Source organism: Gobio gobio (genome assembly GCF_949357685.1).
Source record: "Gobio gobio genome assembly, chromosome: 9".
In the NCBI taxonomy this organism is placed as follows: domain Eukaryota; kingdom Metazoa; phylum Chordata; class Actinopteri; order Cypriniformes; family Gobionidae; genus Gobio; species Gobio gobio.
Window position 1 is genome coordinate 13,472,789 of NC_137115.1, and position 24,761 is coordinate 13,497,549.

At 37.8% G+C, this 24,761-nt stretch overlaps 1 protein-coding gene across 3 annotated transcripts in view; it reads left to right on the forward strand.

Annotated features, from left to right (window-relative positions):
* vaspb (vasodilator stimulated phosphoprotein b) overlaps nucleotides 1-24,761 on the forward strand; it is a 72,655-nt gene that overhangs the window by 24,113 nt on the left and 23,781 nt on the right. For 2 of the 3 annotated variants that reach the window (XM_079825946.1, XM_079825947.1), the window contains exons 2-4: nucleotides 18,056-18,227; nucleotides 24,207-24,387; nucleotides 24,469-24,529. In XM_079825946.1, the coding sequence (XP_079682072.1) occupies nucleotides 18,056-18,227; nucleotides 24,207-24,387; nucleotides 24,469-24,529 (414 nt within the window). Of the gene's footprint in view, nucleotides 1-18,055; nucleotides 18,228-24,206; nucleotides 24,530-24,761 lie in introns of all 3 variants that reach the window. The other variant, XM_079825945.1, reaches the window with a different exon arrangement.

Here is a 24,761-nt window from a genome sequence, read left to right on the forward strand (position 1 = left end):
ATTTACTTCTTTCAAGTAATAAAGTATTCTCGTAAGTTTATAAAATGCCATTGAAAATACATACGGGTGAGGGGTTCGAATGCAGGTCGCCATGTTGCCCCTCCATCTTGAAAGTACATTAGCCAAAGAGGGACATACCGGTAAATTCAAGCTTCGCCTTTCGCGTTTTAACACTCGATGGCACCGTGTCGAATGTGGACGAGGTCGAGCTGGAATTCATGTTAATCTTGGACTAAATCGGCCACCATAGGAGTTAAAACAAAATCGGATTTGAGAGGAAGAGAAACTAATATTCACTGGATGGTCATATACCTTTTCAACGCTAGATGGGGGAAAATATCACACTGTGTAGCTTTAAATATTTGTCTTTTGCAATAATCATAATTATTATTAGTCATTTAATATATAAACACAAAATGTTATACACACACACTTTTCATTTGTAAAAAAAAGAAAGAAATTGTATTCAAATCGCAAATTGCATTTTTAACCAGAATAATCGCAATTAGATATTTTCCCCAAATCATGCAGCCCTACTATTAATACATTTGAAATGTATAAAGTGCTATATAAATAAAGGTGAATTGACATGACTTGGAGTTTCTAACTCAACCCCTCTAATGCACCAACTGTCCAAATTTGCACGGATGTTTATGCTAATAACATTTGAGCCGTAAGGATTAGAAACAACATTTCCAGTTTTTTTAAAAATACCCTAATTTTCTTTTTTAACTACCCCTGGACCTTTGCTCCGATTTTTCACAAAAATCGAATTGGCTCATTTTCAGAGCATGCTGACAAAAAGATTTGCAATTGAAGTTGATTTGTCAAACCGTTTTCGAATAATGCACAAGCAAATTCAACGAAGAGTACAGTAAAGTAAACATGAGGCTATATCTCTGCAACGCTTTAGTGTATAAAGACCAAACTTATTGTGTGTTATGACAGCTATGACTTGAGGGTTCCTGCACAGTTTCACCACAGTGCCACCTAGTGGTAAGGAGATATGAAAATTACTATTTTTGCTTGTAACTTCTGAACAGTTTTATCAAAAGTCACAAGACGTTGCATGCCAAGTCGAACAATATTTGAATTCTGTTATAAAATACGACATATTTTTTAACACATTGTAGTATCGATGCAAAACTCTAGCTACCGAAATTAGCAGGAACTTTTTTTACAGGAACTTTTTTCCCCCCAGACCTGCTACTGTCTGCGTTTCTACTGCGGTCTAAAGTACCGTGAAGATTAGGCAAATTAATCCAGAGACGTGGGACTGCTCCTCCCAGTCACCCACGGACAGTAATCATTGCAGATATTGTCTGCAACAATAACAAGTATGGAGGAGATTCAAGCAGCGCTGCTTTTGCTAGTTATGTATTGGTTTACTAAAGAGGTAATTAACAAAACGGCGGAAAAGAGACGAGACTGATACTAAAGCGTATTCTGAAAGCTCGTAAAGCTAGATTTAAAATAAGACAACGTATGTTATTATCAGCTATTACGGACATTGACTGTGCGATTGCTGAGACAACGCGCTCCATCGGTCAGAAAGAGCAAGACTGATATTTACTGAACGCAGAACGAACCTCGCAAAAGACTTTTAAAAATGCCGGTTGAAATAAAATGCTGCGTGAGCTCAACCGATCAGCATGTTCAGCGCCTAAGTCCCACCCCCGAAAGTTCCTGAACTTTGAAAAAGTACTACCTCACGAGCAGGGCCGTTTGGATGGGGAAATATTTACCCGGAACCTCATTTAGACCCCGGTTCCTGCGGTCGAAACACACCAAGTACCACCACAAAGTTCCTAGCTCCTGGGGAAAGTTCCTGTGGTGGAAACATGGCTTCTGTATGTCTTCGGCATGATTCCTTGAAGGTACTCCAATTTTAGGGCAAATTATAAAAAAATGCAAATAGCTTTTGATTTCTTTTGCTTATGTTTTTTGTAACTGGTCTTGATAGACAATGATACCAATTATGACATAGGCTAGTTGCCAAATTCGAGTGAAAAAAAAAGAAAAACAATTTGTGTTGATATACCAAACGGTTATTGTTTAACGCATCAACAAATTTGATGCCATGATTCCAAAACGACTCTTGAAGCTTTGGCATATTGACATATTGGCACCAAACTTTGTGTGTTATAGGGGTTATGTGCAACTTAACTTCCGTATTCTGTAAATCAGATTGGATCACTTTCGGTTTAGGGCTTTTGTATGTGCTTCATGAAAAATTAGCTGTTTTACTCAGGATAACTTAAAAGGAGCTAGCAAAGATGAGCATAACCGATGTCTCTCGAATATACAGATTGATATCTTAAAATGTTTCTTCTTCACACTAACATTTAAATGGAATAAAACGGCAATAATAAAGTGAACTTTAGGTTAGCTGACTCTAAAAGTCCATAGATATCACTGTCAGTTCAACACTTGCTGTTAATACTTTCTCTGACAAGCGGATGCAATGAGCTATTTCGCTTTATATATAAAAGCATTTTTAATCTAAATTCTCCAAATGGTGCAGCCCGAGTTCACAGTGTCATGCAAAGGCTTGAAAAGTTTGAGTTCTAATTTATGCGTTCTAACTTATATTAAATCATAAAATGCACATTTTCTTGACAAGTGTACATAGTTCTTGGCAAATGATAAAAATCTCCAAATTGCCGAATATTAGTCCATTAATCAGTTAGCTGGTTAGTTGACACATCTGCATAAATCATTGTGAGAGGAGATAGATATGTTTGAGGGAAAATGGAGCTTAAAAGTTATTTGTGGCACTTTTTTCTGTTGGATGTCATAGTTTAATTTTTTATGAAATTCAAATGGATGTAAAGCTAACCCCTCATATTAAGGAGACGTGTTGCTCAGGGAATAGCAAAAACGTTAGAGCCGGATTTACATAGAGACATCCAGGAAACCAACCGACTCTTAATCTACTGAACAGCTGAACATGAAAGCTGATGCCTCATGGTGCCAACAAAGCTCCTGATTGAAACAGTCAAATTTATTCACTGGGGTCTGGTGTGGCTTGTGTTGATTTGTTCTTTAACAGCAGGAAGTTGTTGTAGGCCATGAGTGTTTTTTACACAGACAGTAGCCCTGAATCTGTGATGTGTTCTGTTTTAGCTATCATCTTGCACTTATTTGTTTGAAGAATATTTCTTTCAGCATATGAATCCAGACAACACAACACTGATACCCACTTGCACAGGCGGTGATGTCATAACAACCAGCTGTTCCGCAGAGAACAACCGTTTTAAACTCACACTCTGTATAGTCAGAGAGAGCGAGAGAGAGGGGCTGTAATGGAGTTTAATGGACCTGGTGGTAAAGGAGTCTGTGATTTAGTCTTTATTAGCATAGATCTAATGTCTCTTAGTGTGTCTAGACAGATGCTAAGAAATTCAATAGCACCATATTAGCACAAAAAAAAAATTGTTGATCTGTGTTGCATCACTTTCATGGACAAAGCTCCCCTGGATATGGAAAAATATACATCATATTTTAAATGAGAATTGTGATTTCCAAGACTAGACAAGTCCTTTGTGGTGAAAAATTTGTCAAATTTGATAAAAAGCAATTAATAATAATTGGTCCTAACTATATATGCTAAAAAAATATGACTGGGTCAGAGCATCTCCAAAACTGCAGTTTGCACTATTGGAAGAAGGCAAGCCGGTCAGAGTGTGATGCTTTGGGCAATGTTCTGCTGGGAAACCTTGGGTTCTGCCATCCATGTGGATGTTACTTTGACACATACCACCTACCTAAACATTGTTGCAGACCATGTAAACCCTTTCATGGAAACTGTATTCCCTGGTGGCTGTAGCCTCTTTCAGCAGGATAATGTGCCCTGCCGCAAAGCAAAAATGGTTCAGGAACGGTTTGAGGAGAACAACAACGAGTTTGAGGTGTAGACTTGGCCTCCAAATTCCCCAGTTCTCAATCCAATCAATATATATATATATATATTGTCAACTTGTCAAATCCGAACTTTGCATACTTAGTATTGAGAAATGCCTTTTATCTTAGGCCATGTTTACACCTGGTATTAAAGGGTTAGTTCACCCAAAAATTAAAATTCTGTCATTAATTACTTACCCTCATGCCGTTCGACACCCGTAAGACCTCCGTTCATCTTCGGAACAGAAATGAAGATATTTTAGTTGAAATCTGATGGCTCTGAAAGGCCTCCATTGGCACAATGACACTTTACACTCTTAAGACCCTTAAAAGGTACTAAAGACGTTGTTACAAAGTCCATCTCACTACAGTGGTTCTAAATTAACTTTATGAATCGGCGAGAATAGTTTTTGTGTGCAAAAAAACCCTAAATAACGACTTACATAGTGATGACGATTTCAAAACAAGGCATCATGAAGCTTCGAAGCGTTATGAATCAGTGAGCCGAATCATGATTCGGATCGCGTGTCAAACCGCCAAACTTGATTACTTGATGCCTTAATTGAATTATTATATTGATTAATAAAACATTGTTACCTAATCTGTGTGCTTTGTATATGTGCATTTCTGAAATGCATAACGTGGACAAATCACTTTAAATTGTAATGTAGACGCATGCATTTTCTGTAAAGCTGCTTTGAAACGATATGTATTGTGAAAATAACTATACAACTATACAAATAAATGTGAATTTAATTGAATTAGAAGTGGTCGAAAGTGGACAAGCTCAAAACGTTTTAGACCCCTGTTACACCTGTGTTTAGCGTTGTCCATTTGTGATCATATTGATGAAACGCTTCTTAATACCAGGTGTAAACAGGGCCTTAATGAGAATCATTGATCAGTCTACAGTATGTGTTCTCGTTTGAGGTTGCTGTTGTGATCTGAGGTTAAGTGCGGCGGTCATATGGACAGCCTCAGATAAATGGGTCTGGTGTCCTGGGATGTCTGATGCCTGAACCCAGTGTTGGCCGTGGCTCTCGCCGTTCTGTTGCAGATCAGCGTGTCCAGACCAGACGATTCATCCCCAACAGATCTCCAATAATGAATCGCATTTGCTGCGTTATTAACTCTAGGAATTTTAATATTACATTTACCTTTTTGGCTTTAACTGAGTCCACTTTGATATTAACTACAAGCTCCCCTGGTGTATTACAGATAAGCATGTTAGGACAACAGGGAACGGAATGATTGGTTGCCTCGTCTTGACTTCTCTTTCCCTGTGAAACAGGGCTCTCCCAGGAAAAATATCTGTCAGGGGGGGATGTGCACCAACCTGTAAAAGGATTTAAGAGCATAAACCTACTGCTGTGTTTGATTGGCCAAATATGGCCATGTGGAGTGCCAGCCAGGGACGTGAAGGAGGAGGAATGTGTTTATTCTGTCGCTGCTTCAAAGAGCTTTCGCTGCATGTTGAGGAAGCAGTGTTTTAAAGGGCTAGGCCACTGTTAAATTACAATTGTATTCAGTTACTCAGCCTCATATCACTCCAATCCTGTATGACTTTCTTCTGTGGAACATAAAAGGTATTCTGAAGAATGTCCTGGCCTCTGTTTTCCATACAATGAAAGTGAATTGTGTTCTCTTTTCCGTTTTGTTGTGCTTTTAAAAGCAAATAAAGAGCGGGACATCCTTGATACAAAAAAGCTCTTTCACTCTTTTTTTCACTACTGTGCTAAGTGGATATATTTACATGCTGCAATATAAATGATATAGCAAAATCTATATCGATTTGCACATTATGTCTACGCCATGATGGGAAATATATGATCATGGTAGAAAACTTGTGAACACTTAAAGGGATAATACACACAAAAATATGACTTCTGTTATCATTTCCTTGCCCTCATGTCATTCCAAACCTGTAGGACTTACTTTTTTTTTTCTGTAGCAGATATTTTCAAGAACATTGTGGTCCACCCCAAGCAACATTTGACCCCACTGAGTTTCATTAAAGGGTTAGTGCACCCAAAAATGAAAATTCTGTCATTAATTACTTACCCTCATGTCGTTCGACACCCGTCAGACCTCCGTTCATCTTCGGAACAGAAATGAAGATATTTTAGTTGAAATCTGATGGCTCTGAAAGGCCTCCATTGACAAAACGGCCCGGTTCACTCTCAAGACCCTTAAAAGGTACTAAAGACGTCGTTACAAAGTCCATCTCACTACAGTGGTTCTAAAATAACTTTATGAATCGGCGATAATAGTTTTTGTGCACAAAAAAAACCTAAATAACGACTTACATAGTGATGACGATTTCAAAACACGGCATCATGAAGCTTCGAATCGTTATGAATCAGCAAGTCGATTCAGCGGTTTGAATCGCCAAATTTCAGCAGTTTGGCGGTTTGATACGCGATCCGAATCATGATTTTTTGTGTGTTCCATAAAAGAAAGCAAGTCATACAGGTTTGGAGTGATATGAAACCTAAGTAAATGATTACAGAATGTTCATTTCCTCTTAAGAATATTTTTGGCATACAGTTGACCCGAGGTACATTGAGATCTTGATCCAATCTTCATCTTCATCATAGAGATCTAAATTACATTGCATATTTTCACTTAATCAAAATGAACCAAAAATGAATTTCTGGAAACCAACCAAATGCTGCTAGTATCTGTGGCTTTCTTGGATTAACTGCTTTCTTCAGGCCCTTCCACGAAATTTCTATTGGGTTCAGATCAGGAATTTGACTGGGCTTTTCCAAAACATGGCATTCTTCTGCTTTAACCACCTACAAACCCACATTCCCATTATTTCCTACTGAATGCAGTGTTTGCAGTGACTTGCTCTTTGCTATCCTACCATGAACTCATGGACTAACCGTAGCAATTCTTGAGAGGCCTATAGATTCTTAGAGGTTACCCTGGATTTCTTTGTAACTATTAAACATCTTGCTCTTGGACTGTTTTTGATGGACGACCTGAATCCTGAATGGATGATTGGAAACGAAGGTCTTACGTAGTCTTAAGGAGTATTTAATGCCAGAAGTGTAATTTTTTTTCCATATCAGTTCTAGTTTCCATATCAACACCCTAACGAAGAGAATGCGGTTAAATAATGCAAAGTTGTCAGTACACGTCAAGCTTTTCTTGCGATTTTTACCACCCATCATGTGTAGAGATACTTTTCATACATGAGAAATGCGCTCAAACCCGGACACGCAAGTGGTTGCCGTGGTAACGAGCAATACCTCAAAATGCTGACTTATGTGGCCTAACTTTTATTTGAGGAAATTTGTTTGTAATAGGCTATTAGGCTTGAACGTATTGGTCTTGCGCTGCCTATTGATTCAGTTGATTTGAATTATATTTATAATGGCTAATGTTGCTTAAGTAAACGTTTAAGTTTAATATACAACGATCACAATGCAAGGCTAGCAAATCTAATGTATCTGATCTTTTTTTTTTGTGGCATTCACTGGGATTTGACTGTTCATAGATGTAGTCTAATTCAGGTGCATAGTATATACAGACTGTTTCTGGGGGGGTTGCAAAATTTCATTTAAAAGTTTATGAAATTAGTCGTTGCGCACATCCCTACTTCTTGCAGAGAAAAACTTTGAAAGCTTTAGCCTGCAGCACTTCGAACAACAAGCTGAGACTTGTGAGAGAAGAGAGACAAAGAGAGGACAGTTACTTTAGCAAAGCAAGTTGCTCTTTAGCTTTGCCTTGCCACAGTGACAGGCATCACAGCTTTGAATGACGAAATTAAAGTTTTTAATTCATTTATTTTGGTCCCGACAAAGGAATTAATCATAGTACTTCTTAACAAAAAAGATTTTATTTGAGCAAGCTCTAAACTTAAGTTACAATAAAAACGTCTCAAGTTTGATCATATTCTAACATCAAAAGTTCCATGTGACTACCATTTTTTTTAACATTACCATAGTAGTACCGTGTTTCTTTGGATGTGTATCATGTGATTACAATATATTTCTTTGAAGTACCTTGCAAATGCCATGGTTCTCATATGATAATCATTCTGATATGGTGGTGTTGGTTGTCTTGCTCAACATAGTTCTTTACTGGGCTTGAACCAATGACCTTTAGAATTCCACCCATTAAAATGGACAAGTATCCATAAAATTTGAGTACTTGGAAAGGACAGCATGCAGTGAACGATCATGAAAACAGTTTTTTCTTTCAACTTCAAAATATTTCCCACCAATTGATTTTATTGCTATTTATTTAAAGCAAAAACAATTAAGCAATATTGTTAATATTGAATGATTTTAAAATAATTTAATTTCCCTGAAGGCTTTACCTGTAGGCCATTTTCATGCCGCCTCTTATATATTGAATATCGTCAAAAGCTGTAAATTCTATACCACTCCATAATTGTTTGACCAGAGGATGTGTTGGGTGTGATCATTTATTGAAATTTACTTAAAACCCATACAGAGTTAAAACAGTGCAAGCAAGACTTGACAGCTGATCTAAACAGCTATAAAGCATGACACTCTGCTGAGGGAAAGACCCTTCAAGTCCCACAAGTCCCTTGAGTTCACATTCTTTTCTTCTTTTGTCCAAACGCTCATCTGCTAGTCTGTGTGTTTTATCCTCAGTGAGTCACTTGTAATTACAAGGTGACCATTTAGCTTTTAACTTCTGTCTTTTTGTCATTGGTGAGCTGGTGAACCAGGTGAGTGGAGGGGAACAGAACATATTTGAGGCGTTAAAGGAGAAATAAGGGAGGGAGAGTGAGTTTGAGACCGATTAGTGGGCTTGACTCTACTTGTTAGTGTTCAAGGGCAGCTGTCTGCACAGCCTTATACAGACATTTCTTCAGACATGCTCTGCAGTTTCCTGTTAACTCCTTCATTACTTAGAAACTGTGGGTATTGTTGGTGCTATGTCGGAGGAGTGTATTTTTAAAGTTGATTCTGCCCAGTATGTGGTTTCATTTGCTCATACTGATATCTAGAGAGCAACAGACTCAAACTTTGCACGAAGGAAATTGCTGAAAACATAACAGGGTTTTTCCTGGGTCAAAAATGGTCTTCGGTGGTTGCTGACAGACATGGTCATCCATACACACACACACACACACACACACGCACAGTAAAAAAGTACCCTACCCACGTAATCTACAAGCGCAATACTGACAATACATTTTAAATCAATTCAAAGAAAGTTTGTTATTTTTGCTCATCTTATTTTGATACCTTATTTTTTACACTATTTACAGATAATTGTTTTGGTATATAATCATATCAATATTAAAAAGTAGTATTAAAAAAAAAAATCAAATAGTCTAATTTTCTGCCATATACAATTTCATAAAATTATCAGCTAGCTAACAACAAATTTGTTCTGGGTTCACCTCACTCCAGTCTAAACTAAATGATTTATAGGCTATTTATTTTGCTACACATTGTGAACATAAGCTGAAAGACTGTGGATAATTAAAACTAACTCTTACACCCACTCTTGCTAAATTGGGTAAGCACACTTGTGTTCTCATTTCAGAGATGTTCTGAGTAAATGATTAAACTGATTCGTGAGTTCAGTGTTGGACAGTTCAGTTGTTCTAACCAGTTGTTAAAATGATTCGGTTCAAAGGAGTCATATAGGTCGCGAATCGGACATTAGCACACGCGTTGTGTGCGAATCCCTTCTGTTAGAACATGGCGAAAGATTTGTCAACACACAGAAAACACTTCATAACTAGATGGGATTTGTTTCCCGTTTATTGAAAGTATGGTTTATGTCAGCTGGTCAGAGAAGAATCAACATTTTTTGAGCGCAATTCACACCCAGCGGTAATTAAAGGAAAACATCGTCTGATAGTGCCACGTGCAACATGGATTCGGTCTTCCGACCTTTTGATTTTGTTTAACGTAATATGTGAAATATTAGAAAGCGAATGCTTATTTTGAAGACAGAGAGCGTGTGAGCGGGGGAGGAGCTCTCTGATCGTTCTATCTGTCACTCAGTTAATGCAAGCGCAGCAGTCATCTATTCCACATCACTCATAAATCACAATAACTGATCAAATAAGGCTTTGGCGGGACAAAAATTTGTTTTGGCGGCCGCCAAAAAAATTTCAATGTAGGAAAAACCCTGCATAACTAAAACAAAATGGCCAGTTAATATTTTGGCCAGTTAATATTTCTGGATGATAAACCGGTCCGATTTGTCACTATGTTTGCCTTGAGACTTGCTTAGCTTCATCTTGTTTTTGAAACAAAGTCCAGCTTGTCTTGAAGGTATTTCACCCTATAAAACTTGGGATGAACAATATATTGCTACCCTAAACCAGCACCCATGGTTATCAGCCAAAACTGACCATTTAAAATAGGCAGAAACAATTAAATTTCCAATATTGGCCGATAAACATCCAATATATTACTTATAGACACACTCTCAATATATTACATCTGTTTCAAAGATGCATTTAGTCACTGTCATGAACGCTTGGTGTGCAGTTTGCATTTGCTTGTCATCTGTTTATGAAGGCAATTGTTTACGTACAGGATGTGTGTGTGTGTCTTTCATTAATAATTCACTGTACACACTGTTTCGTCCCTAGCTCTGCCTTCCCATATTAAACATGTATGTATTTCCCATAACAGTATGGCTGTCTGTAGAGTGTAAGCCAAGTTCATCCTGATCTCCCTTCTCCTTCACTCATCCTCTGCTCTTTATCTCTTTCTGTGATTTCTTTTATCCCATCTTTCCTTCCATCTGGTTAACCTAATCTCCCTTCTCCAATAGCAATCAACATCTGGGCTTGAAGAGTGAGTGTGTGTGTGTGTGTGTGTGTGTGTGTGTGTGTGTGTGTGTGTGTGTGTGTGTGTGTGTGTGTGTGTGTGTGTGTGTGTGTGTGTGTGTGTGTGTGCGCGCGCAAACAAGCACTCGGCAAGCCATATAGTCAGTCCTTATTCGGCATTTCTTGGAGCAGGAAGTGGGATGTGGCATCAGTGTGATGTCACAGGAAGAGGAGATTATATCACAGTTTGGAGGGAATGAGGGAGAGAATTTTTTTTTTTCCCACAATGGCTTTATATTTTTTTTCTACTTTTTAATGCCTTTTATGAATAGATTCTATTATTTATTGTACATTTGAAAATCCATTATATTTTTTTGAATGTATGATATAAACAAATAGTGAAATACTTACTCATAATAAACTTTTATCAAATAGTATCCGTTAGACAGCAGTGTCAGTGAAGACAAAGAATTTGTGAGCAGAATATTGTAAGTTGTAATTTTGTCAAATTATGCAGATAGTGTTAGAATATTGTTTTATTTTGTGTACTTGGGGTAAAAAGTTTTGTAATGTTCTTTGAGGGCCATAATGTTAGCAATATTTTACATCAAAAAACATCCTGATTTATAAAGTAATAGGCTATTTTCTACCCTGTTTTTGACCCTCTCTTTGAAACTCTTCATTCTGATAGGCGTGTCGCATTCAAGACTTGGAAATAGACACCCACTGCTATGATTGGTTAACCATTCGGCATGCTAAAATACATTTCAATGTCCCTGCCATTACACGTGTGGAATTGTTTTGAAAACTTCAAATGCTGAAAAATGGCAACCGGTGAAATTCAGCCATACATGTTTGAGCCAGAGTCTGATCCAGTATCAGAAGTCGCAAAGCGTCCGCCTGAATTCTGAGTCTTCCGCACAAGTTAAAACATTTCAATTTCAGTGGAAAATTCGCATGATGCGTTGTCGCGCAAGCCAATCAGTGAAGAGCTTATTGACACATCCGATTTGACAGGTTATCAAACTGGACACCCGTCATCCTCAAGTAGCGCTTTTGGTTCCTGGAGAAGAAGTTGTGCGCGCCTCAGACACGTCGGCATTTAGCTTTCCGGGGTATTTGGGACTTCCACAACAGGTACAGAGCAGCAATAGTTGTTATCTCCAACATGTTTAAAGGTCCCATGGCATGGCATTTTCTATTATTTTATGTTTCCTGATGTGTACTTATATTGTTAGTATGATTTTTACATCATAAAATGTCATAATTTAGAAATAAAAGGCATTTTTTCAATACTGATGTTTGCCCTGTGGCTGAATGCCCTGTTTCAAGAGGCGTGTCTGCTGTGAGACTTCAGTAAAAACGGCCACTGTTGTGATTGGCTGACATCTTTGCATTTTAAATGAGCGGAGGGGGCGTGGTTTAACGGGGTCTACGAGGCACGAGCAGGCACAAGCTGCTGCCAGAGAGACTGAGTTCACTTCACTTCAGTTCTGTCAGTCTCAGTTCAGTGAACTGTTGTAGTTACTAGCATATACTTCAGGTTATTAGTTTATTTCTAGTCGGAGGGACTGTCACTCATGTCAGAAAGTTAATAACTTTAGTAAATTATGGATCAGCGCTGACTCGAGACGCTACCCTTTAGAATGATTCAGTCCGATTTGGTGAACTGATTCGGTTCACTAAAAAGAACCGGTTCAAAAGAAAGATTAGTTCGCGAACCGGACATCACTAATGTACCAGAGACGGAGCTCAGCGATTGCTAACAAAGTTATTTATAGTAACTACTGAGTTATGAGAGCGCTGTCAGCGCGAGTTTATTGTGTTTGTATCTGAGAGTTCTGAATAAACACGAGTCCCAGCCACACCGAGTCCGTCTTCATCATTATTACCAACTTTGTAACACATGTAATGTACCACTACAGCTGTCGAGATGAACGAGTTACGAGTAAGTGTTGATTTTTTAGCCTTATTTTTAGATATGTTCCTATCATATGAAAAGCATCAGTGACGCGCATTGAGTACATAGCGCAAACAAAGACACAACAGCAGTAATCGAATGTAATCCAGTTTATTATGGGGATAGCTGGCTAGCCTAGCCTGGATAGCTTTACGCTTACCCCCCTTCTGCTTAATCTCGTGCCGCGTTTGGTGCCTCCGTTGTGGGCCAAGATGCAGTACTGGGGGTCGGGGATGTTGGAGGCCGACCCGTCAGTGCAGCCCGAGCTTCGGCGTGCGTGAGGTTTATCTCTAAAGATGTTACTCTGCTGATGTTGAGCAGAAACGACTGTATGCACATTTTAGAACAGATAGACGCGACGAGGACGTACAAAAACACTGACTCACAAGATAGAAAACACGAAAACACCGTTCTGTCGGGAGAGAGAGAAGCCGCAGTGTGTGCACGAATAATAAATAATTAGCTACACGTAAGAAATCACTGATCACAGATCAGAAGAAACTGAAAAAAGACTTCTGTTTTCATTTGTACATCCAAACACTGAGAAACTGCCAGCATTCACTTCACAAGCCATGATCTCGTTTGCATGGGCGTGCCAGATTCTCTGGGCGGAGGAAAGGGAGGTAACCGTTCATGTTTTGACGTCAAAACAGGAGACTTCAGGATTGGCTAGTCTGGCCTGTCATTTTCTCAAAGGCAGAGAAAGACAGCCAGAACTCGGGTTTACACCGATCAACATTTCTATCCACTTGGGGACAATATTCAGGCTAGGGGAACTCATATTAATGTTGAAAAACCTCATAAAATGAAAATTTCATGCCATGGGACCTTTAATGACGGGAAAAATGACAAAGAAATGTTGTCGATGTGCGTGAAAACACTCCTCATCGCACAATGTTTTTATTCGTGCTAGAGACGTGAAAAACAAGTTATCCCACAAGTAAATTAGAGTGAGTAACGCAATGCGAATATTCGCTTCGCTTTTGGTGTGCACACACTGTAAGTATTTGGAGTTACCACAGTTATAGTTGACACGATAACTTAGTGTATTGTGTAAATGAATTATGAATTAATATATCAATGTTTGTTGCACTGTCGTTCTTATATTCATCCATTATTTTCAGGAAAGTGATTAGATATCAAACCATCTGTAACAGACAAAACAATAGTGACATGGTTAAAAAAACTTTTAAAAAAACCTACTCACACTTGTGTGTAGCAACACTAGATGCGTTTCCATAATCCTTGAAATTGCACATTGAAAATGTTTTACGCTCACACAAGGTGGTTTTTCATGGAAACAGTTTTTTTTTACATTTACAGATCACCTGGCGAATGTAAAAGTCAATCATTCTTTAAAAAGGGCGTGGTATGTTTGGATAGAAGACTAGACTGAGTTCTTTATTAAACTCATAAAAGGCAAAAGAATTATGGAATACTGATATATATATTTTTTAATTACAAACTTCTGTTGTGATGCATCATGCATGCATGTCTACTGTTGTTGAGAGACAAATTAAGCTAATGAGAGTGTGAAAAGTGTATTTTAAGATAATTTATTTCCTGTTCACAGGGCCAACCATTTCTGTAATTTATGAAACAACTAGAAACATCTATTCATTTTCTTTTGTCCAGAAGGCAGCTATTATTTGAGTAATTGTGCATGTAGGTGAAAAGATTTCATTTAATAAGCATGGAGGAATGTGAACATGGAGCCAGTGCAGCATTTGAGTTTGAAAATTAACCGCCTGTTTGTGCCCGATTCATTTCCCTAGAGACACTATAAACAGTCCAGGAACAAATGTGCCGCCACATGCGTGCACCACGAGTAAGATGATGTCAGTGTGACATCACAACCCTTGCCTGATTATATCCTTGTTTGTATATATTTGTGACTGACAAAACAGCTTTGTTTTTCCATCCACTGTCAGCGGAATTCTGCAAGGACTCGTTCAGCCAAAAATGAAAACTGTCATTTTTGTCCTCGCCCTCATGTTGTTCCAAAGCACTATTCTAGAAGTGCACACAAATATAAATGTAAATCTCTGCTTTTGTGTTGGCCGAGTAAATAACAGAATGCAGGGCTCAAAGCTAAGGATTTTTTCTACTGTCCCAGATTTTTACTTTAAAAAAAATTTCACTGGCCTGCCAAAATTTTGTTGTTGTTTTTGACCCATGTAACCGGGTATTTTAATTATTATAGTGTTCCAAACATTATGAAAGACAAGTAAACAGTTCAAATGAACATTTAAAAAGGAATAGTTAAAATACAATAGAACAAATGAAATAGTGCTTTGTTTTTCAGGTGAGTCTAACAATATTACATTTTAGTATTTGAGTATTTCTTACCTGAAAACTGTAGTAATCAAATGCAAAACAACATTGCATAGTCTTTCACTATCATGAGATCTGACTTGAATTCTCTTTTGCATATTTTTGCGCTTGATATGTTTTAAAGTGCCACTATAATGTTTTTCAAATATTACCTTTCATGTGTGTAAAAAAGTTGTTTGTGAATGTATAAGGTTAAAGTGCACAACAATTAAAGTTAGCGTCTCCTAAAAGAAAGAATCCATTCTGAACTGCCAAAACGAGTCGTCACTTCCTGTTGCATACCTATGTAACAATAGGGGCTTTCACACCTGGTAGATATAGAAACTCTGTTAAACTAAGGAGCTAAATGTTCCCATAAGGCCATTTTCTGGTTGCATTTGGACCAGCAAAGGTGATGTAAGCCGGCCGGCAGCGGTGTCATTTAAGCGTGGCATTAAACAACGTCAATGGACCAATGCCTGGACTTCCATGTACATGCAATTTTTATAAATAGTGGGTGCTGGTGTTTCATATGGCATGCTTTCAGCCAATCTAGTACACTTGCGTTACTGTTAGGGGTGTAAAGGTTCAAATTGCTCATGGTTCGATTTGTATCACGGTTGTAGCTCCACAGTACGGTTCAGTATATGCTATATTCAGGGGAAAAAAAGACTTCTGTCAAATAAAATTTAATAAAAAAGGACAAATAATCGAACTACAAGCAACAGCGCAAAGAAATACAATAGGGCAAATAAAATAAACCATGTTTTTCAGGTAGGTCTAACAGTTTTCAGGTACAGAAATTGAATAAAGTAATCAAATGTAAAATAACTGCATATTTGACTGTATACATTAAAGATGAATCCTTATTAAAGTTAAGCTATTCAGTCAAGAGCAGTGAGTGATTTCCTTGTCTTTTGTTGTTTGACATTTACATTAAAACATTAAAAACACAGACAGCAGGAATACCAGGCTGCTGTCACTTTACATGGATATAATGCACGGATCCAATACTGTAAACATGCATTGTCATTCTAGACTGTATAAGTTAATTTAAGGCATAACAGACTATGTCTGCTAGGATACTCATCAAGACGGGCATGGAAGCTGAAATTTAGATTTTATAATTAATGGCTGTTTCGTTTCCGACACGCGCTGTAAGCGGAAGACCAATCACAACAGACTGGGCCATCTGACCAATCAGAGCAGAGTAGGCTCTTGGAAAGGAGGGGTTTCAAATAACTGAATCTTCTTCTTTACCATCTATGCTTCAACTGAGCTATTTTCAGACTCTGAGAAATGAGGTGATGTGTTATGTATATTATGAGAAAATGAAAGTGTTTTTGACCTTGGATGCATGTAAACCTATTGTAGGAGACCTCCGAAAACAAAAAATAGGAACCTTTAAAATGTTAATAGGGGCATGTTCAGTGGTGGATAAAGTACTCAAAAGCCACACTTGAGTAAAAGTATAGATATCTTGCCAGAAAATGAATTTGAATGACCAGAAAATGAAAAGTTAAAGTCACTGGTTGGAATATTACTTGAGTAAAAGTTTTAAAGTATGTGATATTTATTGTACTTAAGTATGAAAAGTATTTTTTTCATATTAAACGTACTTAAATATTGAAAGTAAAAGTACAATTAAATGCAAAACACAAAAGGAGCAACATTTTTTTTAAATTGTTCTATACAGTTTAAGTTTCTTCCATTTTGTTTTCTTTGAAGAAAAGTTTTAAATATCAAAAATATTAATGTATTAATTATACCTTGATCATTCATGTTAATTCATAGTACAGTAACTAATGTAAGAGATTTAAAATGTATTAGTAAATGTTGATGAACGATACTTTTATCAATCTTAGTTAATGTTTAAAATGGACTCTTATTGTAAAATTTTACCAAACAGTCATGCTTAAAAATGGCCATCTTTACACACAAAGTCATAGCATTGAAATTAGACACAGTATGTATGTTATATGTATATTTCACACTTTATTTGCTTCTACTTTAGAACACTTGATGGTTATCTAATCAAAACATGTTACAGTGACAATAAAAAAACAGAAATCGAATGAGTTTCTGATTTGTTTCTGTCGGCTGCATGAGGAATGAGGATACAGTTTGGTTTCTCATGCCACTAGCTTCAAATATGCCACTTCGCTGCATAACGACTGCATAAAAGCACCCAGATGGATATAAAACAATGCAAATAGGCTAGATGGTAACAAACCTGACATTAAACATTTGGGTCAGACTTGCTTGTGTTTTTGTCACGTTGTTTTAACCGCTTGAGGATCTAATATTAGCATCCTCTCAGCCTCGATGGCATTAATACAGCATCTAGTCAACAAATGAATTACTTTATGGTAAAAGGAAAACATGTACTGTATAATATACTGTTTTGTTGTCTAGGTTTTAAATCTGTTTTTGAAGTGAATTGTTTTATGTAGGAAATGTAGTGGAGTAAAAGTATAAAAACTCAAGTAAAGTACAGATTCTACCAATTAATTCTCAAGTACTGTAACGGAGTTTTATTACTCCGTTGCATTACACCGCTGGGCACGTTAAAATCAATTGAATGCTTAAACTGTAAAACGTAAAAAATTTGCAAATGATACATTTCGGGACAACGCAGTACTGGCCCGATCAGGACTGTCCCGAGCATCTTTTATAGTGGCTACGGGCCATCGGGGAGTCCTTATCGTCGAGCCCTGGAGTTTCCATTTGAACTGTTCCTTCAAGAACAGCCTCTGTTTGTGCATGTATGTCATGAGAATGTGATACGCGGTCAGTTTGAAGTTTCTAGAACCTGCTTTCTCTCCTGAGCAGCGGAATGTTGAGCACTTCCTTTCTTTGTCTGCCCCCATTGTTGGTACTTGCTGGGCTTGTTTCGATCAGACAGACTTCTCCTCCTACCTCACACATTTCCAACCACACTTGTCTCTTTGTTCATTATGCCTCAGTCTCTCTTCCCCCTCTGTTTGTCATCCTTTTCCCAGTGTCCAACTCCTGTTTTCACTTTCTCTCAGTTTTATTGGTATGAAAGGATGATGCTGTTTTTAATGTCATCTCTCTCTTTCTTTCTTTCATATGCACAGTGAATCAAGTATCTGTCAGGCACGGGCCACTGTGATGATCTACGATGATGCCAATAAGAAGTGGGTCCCAGCAGGCACGGGCCCCCAGGCTTTCAGCAGGGTCCAAATATATCACAATCCAAGCAATAACGCCTTCAGAGTGGTGGGACGCAAGATGCAGACCGACCAGCAGGTAAAAACTACAATCAGACAGATGTAGCTTGTGGTTGTGGATAAACAAAGCATTTTTCATTGAAGGTAATGCTGCAGGGAGGTGACACATTCAGGGTAACTGGAAATAAAATCATTCCAAACTTTGCCTCAAGCTCACACTTTAAAATAGTTTGCAAGAACTGACTTCAAGAATTGTTTTTCACTGTTAAAGAGTAGCAGCACGTACTGCAGTCTAATACTCTGTTTTTAAAGGGATAGTTCACCAAAAAATTATAAATTGTCTGATATTCATTTTTTTTTGCCCATATTTTTTCCCTTCAGAACACAACAGAGAAATTTACCAGGAGGTTTTTTTTGTGTGCTTACTGGGATGTTAAAGGGTTTAAAAATGAAAATTGTCATTTTAACTACTCACCCTCATTTCGTTCCAAACCTGTAAAATTCGCCAGAACACAAATTAAGATATTTCTGATGAAATACGAGAGCTTTCTGACCCCTCCATAGACAGCTATATAATTACCACTTTCAAGGTCCAGAAAGGTAGTAAAGAATTCGTTAAAATCGTCCATGGGACTCCAGTGGTCCAACCTTATTTTTATGAAGTGACGAGAATACTTTTTGTACGCAAAAAGCAAACAATAATAACGGCTTTATTCAACAATCTCTTCTCATCTGTGTTTAATGGTTTCTGTCATTCTAGGCAGTTTTTATCACAATGATTTAATTTCAAGTGTTTGTTTTTAAATAAGTTTAGTTTTAGTTAGTTATTTGATGCTATAAAAACGGGGGGTGTGACTTCTAGGGTTGGGGAACGAACTCGGTACTTTTAAGGGCACCCACCGAATTACGTCACATTAAATCAATCGGTACCAAATTTCGCTACCTGAGAACACATCTGGTGATATAGACTAGTGTCTGTGAATATTAAACCACAAAAAGAATATTTAAATACGAATCCTGCGTGTCTCTGTGCGAATGAATGCCGTAGAAGCGTGGTTTACCACACACACACATACTCACTATCGCGCTCACTATCACTATGACGTCACGTGTTCCCATCTCTGCAGTCTCATATGAGGACATGAACGCACGAATGTCATCTCCAGAGCCACTGAGAGTCACTTTATGAGTATTTTACCGTGTCATTTGAGAAAAACTACCATCATATCATAAACACAGAAACTCAAAGGAACGGCAACCCGTCAAAATAAAAGTCCGGTTTATCTTGACAAATACATCACTGTTGTACAGTAGAATTTAGATACGTCTCAATTAATAATACTAACACAAATGTAATAATAATAATCAAAACTTTATTTTTTAAGTAATAAATTAAAAATGTTCTGTTTTAATGTTTTAATTTTAACCATATAAAGCTCAGTTGTGCAGCACTTTGTTTGACAAAAAAAGTTTAATTATATTAAAAGATACATTAAATTAAGGTCTTATGTCTTCATTTGATTACCAGAAAATACACAGGACATAATTTGTGGGAAATCTTTTCATAGAAATGAAATTAAAAAGAAAAAAATATGGTTCTTTTTATTAATTAAATTTAAGTACCTAGTAGCCTACTATCTAGTAAATATAACAGTATACAAATATCACCGACAATGGCAGACAGAGACCAGGGCAGCTCTGGCATAATGTCAATAACACTTCTATAAATTACTTACAGGTTATTTATAGTTATTGATGAAATCCCTAAAGTACCGAAAAAAGGTACCATTGGGTACCGGACCGGTACCGAATTGGAGTGGGCACTGATTCATAACGCTTCGAAGCTTCATGATGCCGTGTTTTGAAATCGTCATCACGAAGTCGTTATTTAGGGTTTTTTTGCGCACAAAAACTATTCTCGTCACTCCATAAAGTTATTGTAGAACCACTGTAGTGAGATGGACTTTGTAACGACGTCTTTAGTACCTTTTAAGGGTCTTAAGAGTGTAAAGTGTCATTGTGCCAATGGAGGCCTTTCAGAGCCATCAGATTTCAACTAAAATATCTTCATTTGTGTTCTGAAGATGAACGGAGGTCTTACGGGTGTCGAACGACATGAGGGTAAGTAATTAATGACATCATTTTCATTTTTGGGTGAACTAACCCTTTAATAGCAATGTGTAAGTAAGGGCTCCCTATAGTTTACAGCATTATCTTTAAGAAACTTTTAGTTATAATTGAATTAATTTAAGGACAGACACTATTTTTTAATGAAAATAAATAAAAATCTATTTTTTAAAACTGCTGTACCGAACTCGTACCGAACCGTCAGTTTTGTGTACCGTTACACCCTTATTATATATATATATATATATATCATTCTAATAAATAATACTTCTCAAAATTCAGCTTTGCCTTCACAGGAAAATATTACAGTTTAAGTTGTTTTAAAATAGAATTAGGCATCGTTACATACAAATTTACAGTTTATACTGTATTTTTCATCAAATAAATTCAGCCGTAGCAAGCATTTGCCATATGTTTTCATAAAGTTGCCATATCATTTTCAGTGAATACTGACTTAAAACATACGTTGTTTGACTTAAGTGTCCCCTTTGAATAAGTTCACAAATCATATGGACTTTTTGTCATTTTTGAGGGTGTGTTCACTTGGCATGTTTGGTTTGATTAAAACTAACTCTGGTGTGATTGCTCTGTTAGTGCGGTTCTTTTGAACAAGTGTGAACGCTGCCATCTGAACACTGGTGCGCACCAAACAAGCGGACACTAGTCCGGTCCGCTTGGTCCACTTCCAAAGGAACTCTGGTGCGGGGAAATGAAACATGAACGGCACATGGACCAAAGACATGTAAACGAACCAAAAACGGGACATGATGTCACTGAAGCTTAACATCCTCAGCGTCCATACACTTTGATCGTATAGAAAAGAGCAGCCTGGACATTCTATTAAACGTCTGTCACCTGATGACCAAAATTGCATTTTTAGGTGAAATTTGTCTAGTTCTCAGTTTTACAGTCCATCCATCACCTGTATCCCTCTATCTGGAGTTCTCTCTTCCCCTCCCAGCACTGTCGCCCTCTATACGCACAGACACAAATGCTCCCCAGAGATGACTGCTAAAGTAGATGTTGTTTCCTGTAAGATAGCCAAACCATTTCCTGTGCCAGTTAGGCACTCCTCCCCCATTCCCATGACTCTTACCTCTCCACAGTCCATCTGTCTGATTCCACAAACTCATTTCTCTTTGTCTGAATGACTCAGTGACTTTTATCTCCTCAGTAGTGTCTGCCTTTCCGTTGTGTGGCTGGCATGTTGAGCTTTTTTGGACATTTTCTTCTTTTCTTCTCTCTCTTCCCCTTCTCTCCGCCACTCTGCTTTGTGGAATTCATGATTGTAATACAAACAGAGAAACGAGGTGTCAGCACATTCACTAAAGACGAACACACATGCGCATACACACTCAGGTGTTGGGTTTCCATGTTTTATGGGGACTTTCCATAGACTTAATGATTTCATACTGTACAAACTGTATTTCCAATCACTTAATCCTAAACCTACCCAGCACAGAAAACTTTATGCATTTTTACATTTTCAAAAAACAACATTTAGTATAATTTAGAAACTGTGTTTTCCTTTCCTCATGGGGAGCAAAAATTCCCCACAAGGTCAAATATTTCTGGTATTACAATTTTTTTGGGACATTTGGTCCCCATAACATAGGGAATCCCTGAACCACACACATACAAAAGTATGTGCTCTGCAGCGGCAGAGCCCTCTCCTGGACAGTCCGTTAAACAAGCATATATTCTTGCTGGAATATACAAATAAGTTTACAAATCTGACACTTTAGGGTTGAAGTACTTTGAGGGCGGGCATGAGCAAATCTTTTGGTGAATTTAAATATATGTGAATCTAAATCTTGTTTAAAACGCACATGCGCATGTCACGTGCCAAGTTCTTGGACGTGCAGTCTTTGTATTTATGCTGTATTCATTCTTGATTTCATTTTAAAAGTTTAAATAATCGCAAAAAAATCCTATTTTAATATTTGCTGACATAAAAGCACCCAAATGTAGATAGTTTAAAACAAAATATTTATGGTGGCAGACAATTGAATACTATAATAGAAAAGTGAATTTAGAGATTATTTCATATGGTTTAATGTATGTTTGTCATTGGCCTACAGTCCATGGCAATCAATTTTTTCAATTGCATTTTTCTTTTTTATGGGCCATTCTCATTTGCTTATCTTCTACATATTTTTGTTTTTCAAAACGCTATTTGAGAGCCCAGCATTTTGGTTCTTTCAGTTGTGTTCAGTTCTTGCATCCTGACTTTTTAGGTATTTTTCAAATCTGAATTGTTTTATTATACATATTCACACACCAATCAGGCATAACATTATGACCTGATATTCCTAATATTGTGTTGGTGTCCCCCCTTGCTGCAAAAACAGCCCTGACCCATCGAGGCATGGACTCCACTAGACCCCTGAATGTGTGCTGTGATATCTGGCACCAAGATGTTAGCGGCATATCCTTTAAGTCCTGTAAGTTGCGAGGTGGGTCCTTCATGGATCGGACTTGTTTGTTCAGCACATCTCACAGATGCTCGATTGGACTGAGATCTGGGGAATTTGGAGGCCATGTCAACACTTCAAACTCATTGTTGTGCTCCTCAAACCATTCCTGAACCATTTTTGCTCTGTGGTCCAGTTCTGATGATCACATGCCCACTGTTGGTGCTTTCGGCGGTGGACAGGGGTCAGCATGGGCACCCTGACTGGTCTGAGGCTATGCAGTCCCATACACAACAAACTGCGATCCATTGTGCATTCTGACACCTTTCTATCAGAACCAGCATTAACTTCTTGAGCAATTTGAGCTACAGTAGCTCGTCTGTTTAATCAAACCACACGGGCCAGCTTTCGCTCCCCACGTGCATCAATGAGCCTTGGCCGGCCATGACCCTGTCGCCAGTTCACCACTGTTCCTTACTTGGACCACTTTTGATACTGACCACTGCAGACCGGGAACACCCCACAAGATCTGCAGTTTTGTAGATGCTCTGGCTAAGTCGTCTAGACATCACAATTTGGCCCTTATCAAACTCGCTCAAATCCTTACGCTTATCCGTTTTTCCTGCTTCTAACACATCAACTTCGAGGATAAAATGTTCACTTGCTGCCTAATATATCCCACCCACTAACAGGTGCCGTGATGAAGAAATAATCAGTGTTATTCACTTCACCTGTCAGTGGTCATAATGTTCCTGATCAGTGTATATGAATGGATGTATGTCTGTATGATATATATATAATATATTATGAGTTGCATTTTTCACATTTAAGCCCTCATCTAGCGATCCCAATGCTCCACATAGCAATTAAACATCTAAAAGAATCTTTATTTGTACATTTTCTAAGAGGAGCACCTCGCGCTGACTGTGTGCACACTAAGACACATCTGACAGTGCACAATCCTGATATACACACATACACAGAATTACAGTATTTCAAATATCTGTTTTGATGAGTATTGACGCAAATATTATCTGTTATGTCTTAAATGAACGTTGTGTTAACTGTTGGGGGAAAACATCTGATGTGTAACATTTATATTGATCGGTGCGGTACACTAGGTCTTAATATATAGGCTGTGAGTTTCATTAATGTTAATCAAACAATTGTGGTATCATGGAAAAAAAAGTTTAATATAGATTTTTGCTATAGATATTTGGTGTTGAATTTAGTGTTATTACCAGGGATTTTAAGGTATGGTTGCTAGGTGATTTTGTTTTAAAACCTTCAGAAAACCTTTCTCAAAATTGGGTTCAAACAGGTGTAGCTGTCATATTTTGTCTGACTCCAACAAATCATACATCATTTTGAAGTGTTTTTTTAATAGAGAATTTGAAATAACAATAACTAAAAAGTAATAATCATTTGTGGAAAAAATGCTCAAATTGCATAAAAGAGAAACTGTGTGTATGTATGGCTTAGTTTACATTTAGACATTTGTGTCTTTTCTTGTACAGGTTGTGATAAACTGTCCAATTGTAAAGGGATTAAAATATAATCAGGCCACGCCAAACTTCCACCAATGGCGGGACGCTCGGCAGGTGTGGGGACTGAATTTTGGCAGCAAGGAAGATGCAGCACTGTTTGCCAATGGCATGACGCATGCGCTCGAGATCATCGGCACCAACTCTGATGGAGGTAACGTATACTCACATTTACACCCCATTGTGAAAGAGCATATCTGTTCAACGCAACCTTTTACAACTGCATTGTCATTAGGTTACCCCACACGGCCGGTGTCCAATGGACCGTCCCCAGAAGAGCTGGAACAACAGAGAAGGTACAAACTTATTTGTTGTTGTGTGTGTAACAGAATTTGACGGGTTTTATTTTACCAGTATTTTCATTAAGTGATTTTGTTCACTGTTTCCTTGGTCAGTCTTTGACCTCATTTACAGATGTGCGCGCACACACACACAACAAAATCTCGAGATTTACTGGTATTAACGCTCAAGTCTTTAGCTTTCTGTGAGCCCCTGAAGCGATAGGGCAAAAGTCCAGGGCAGGCCTTC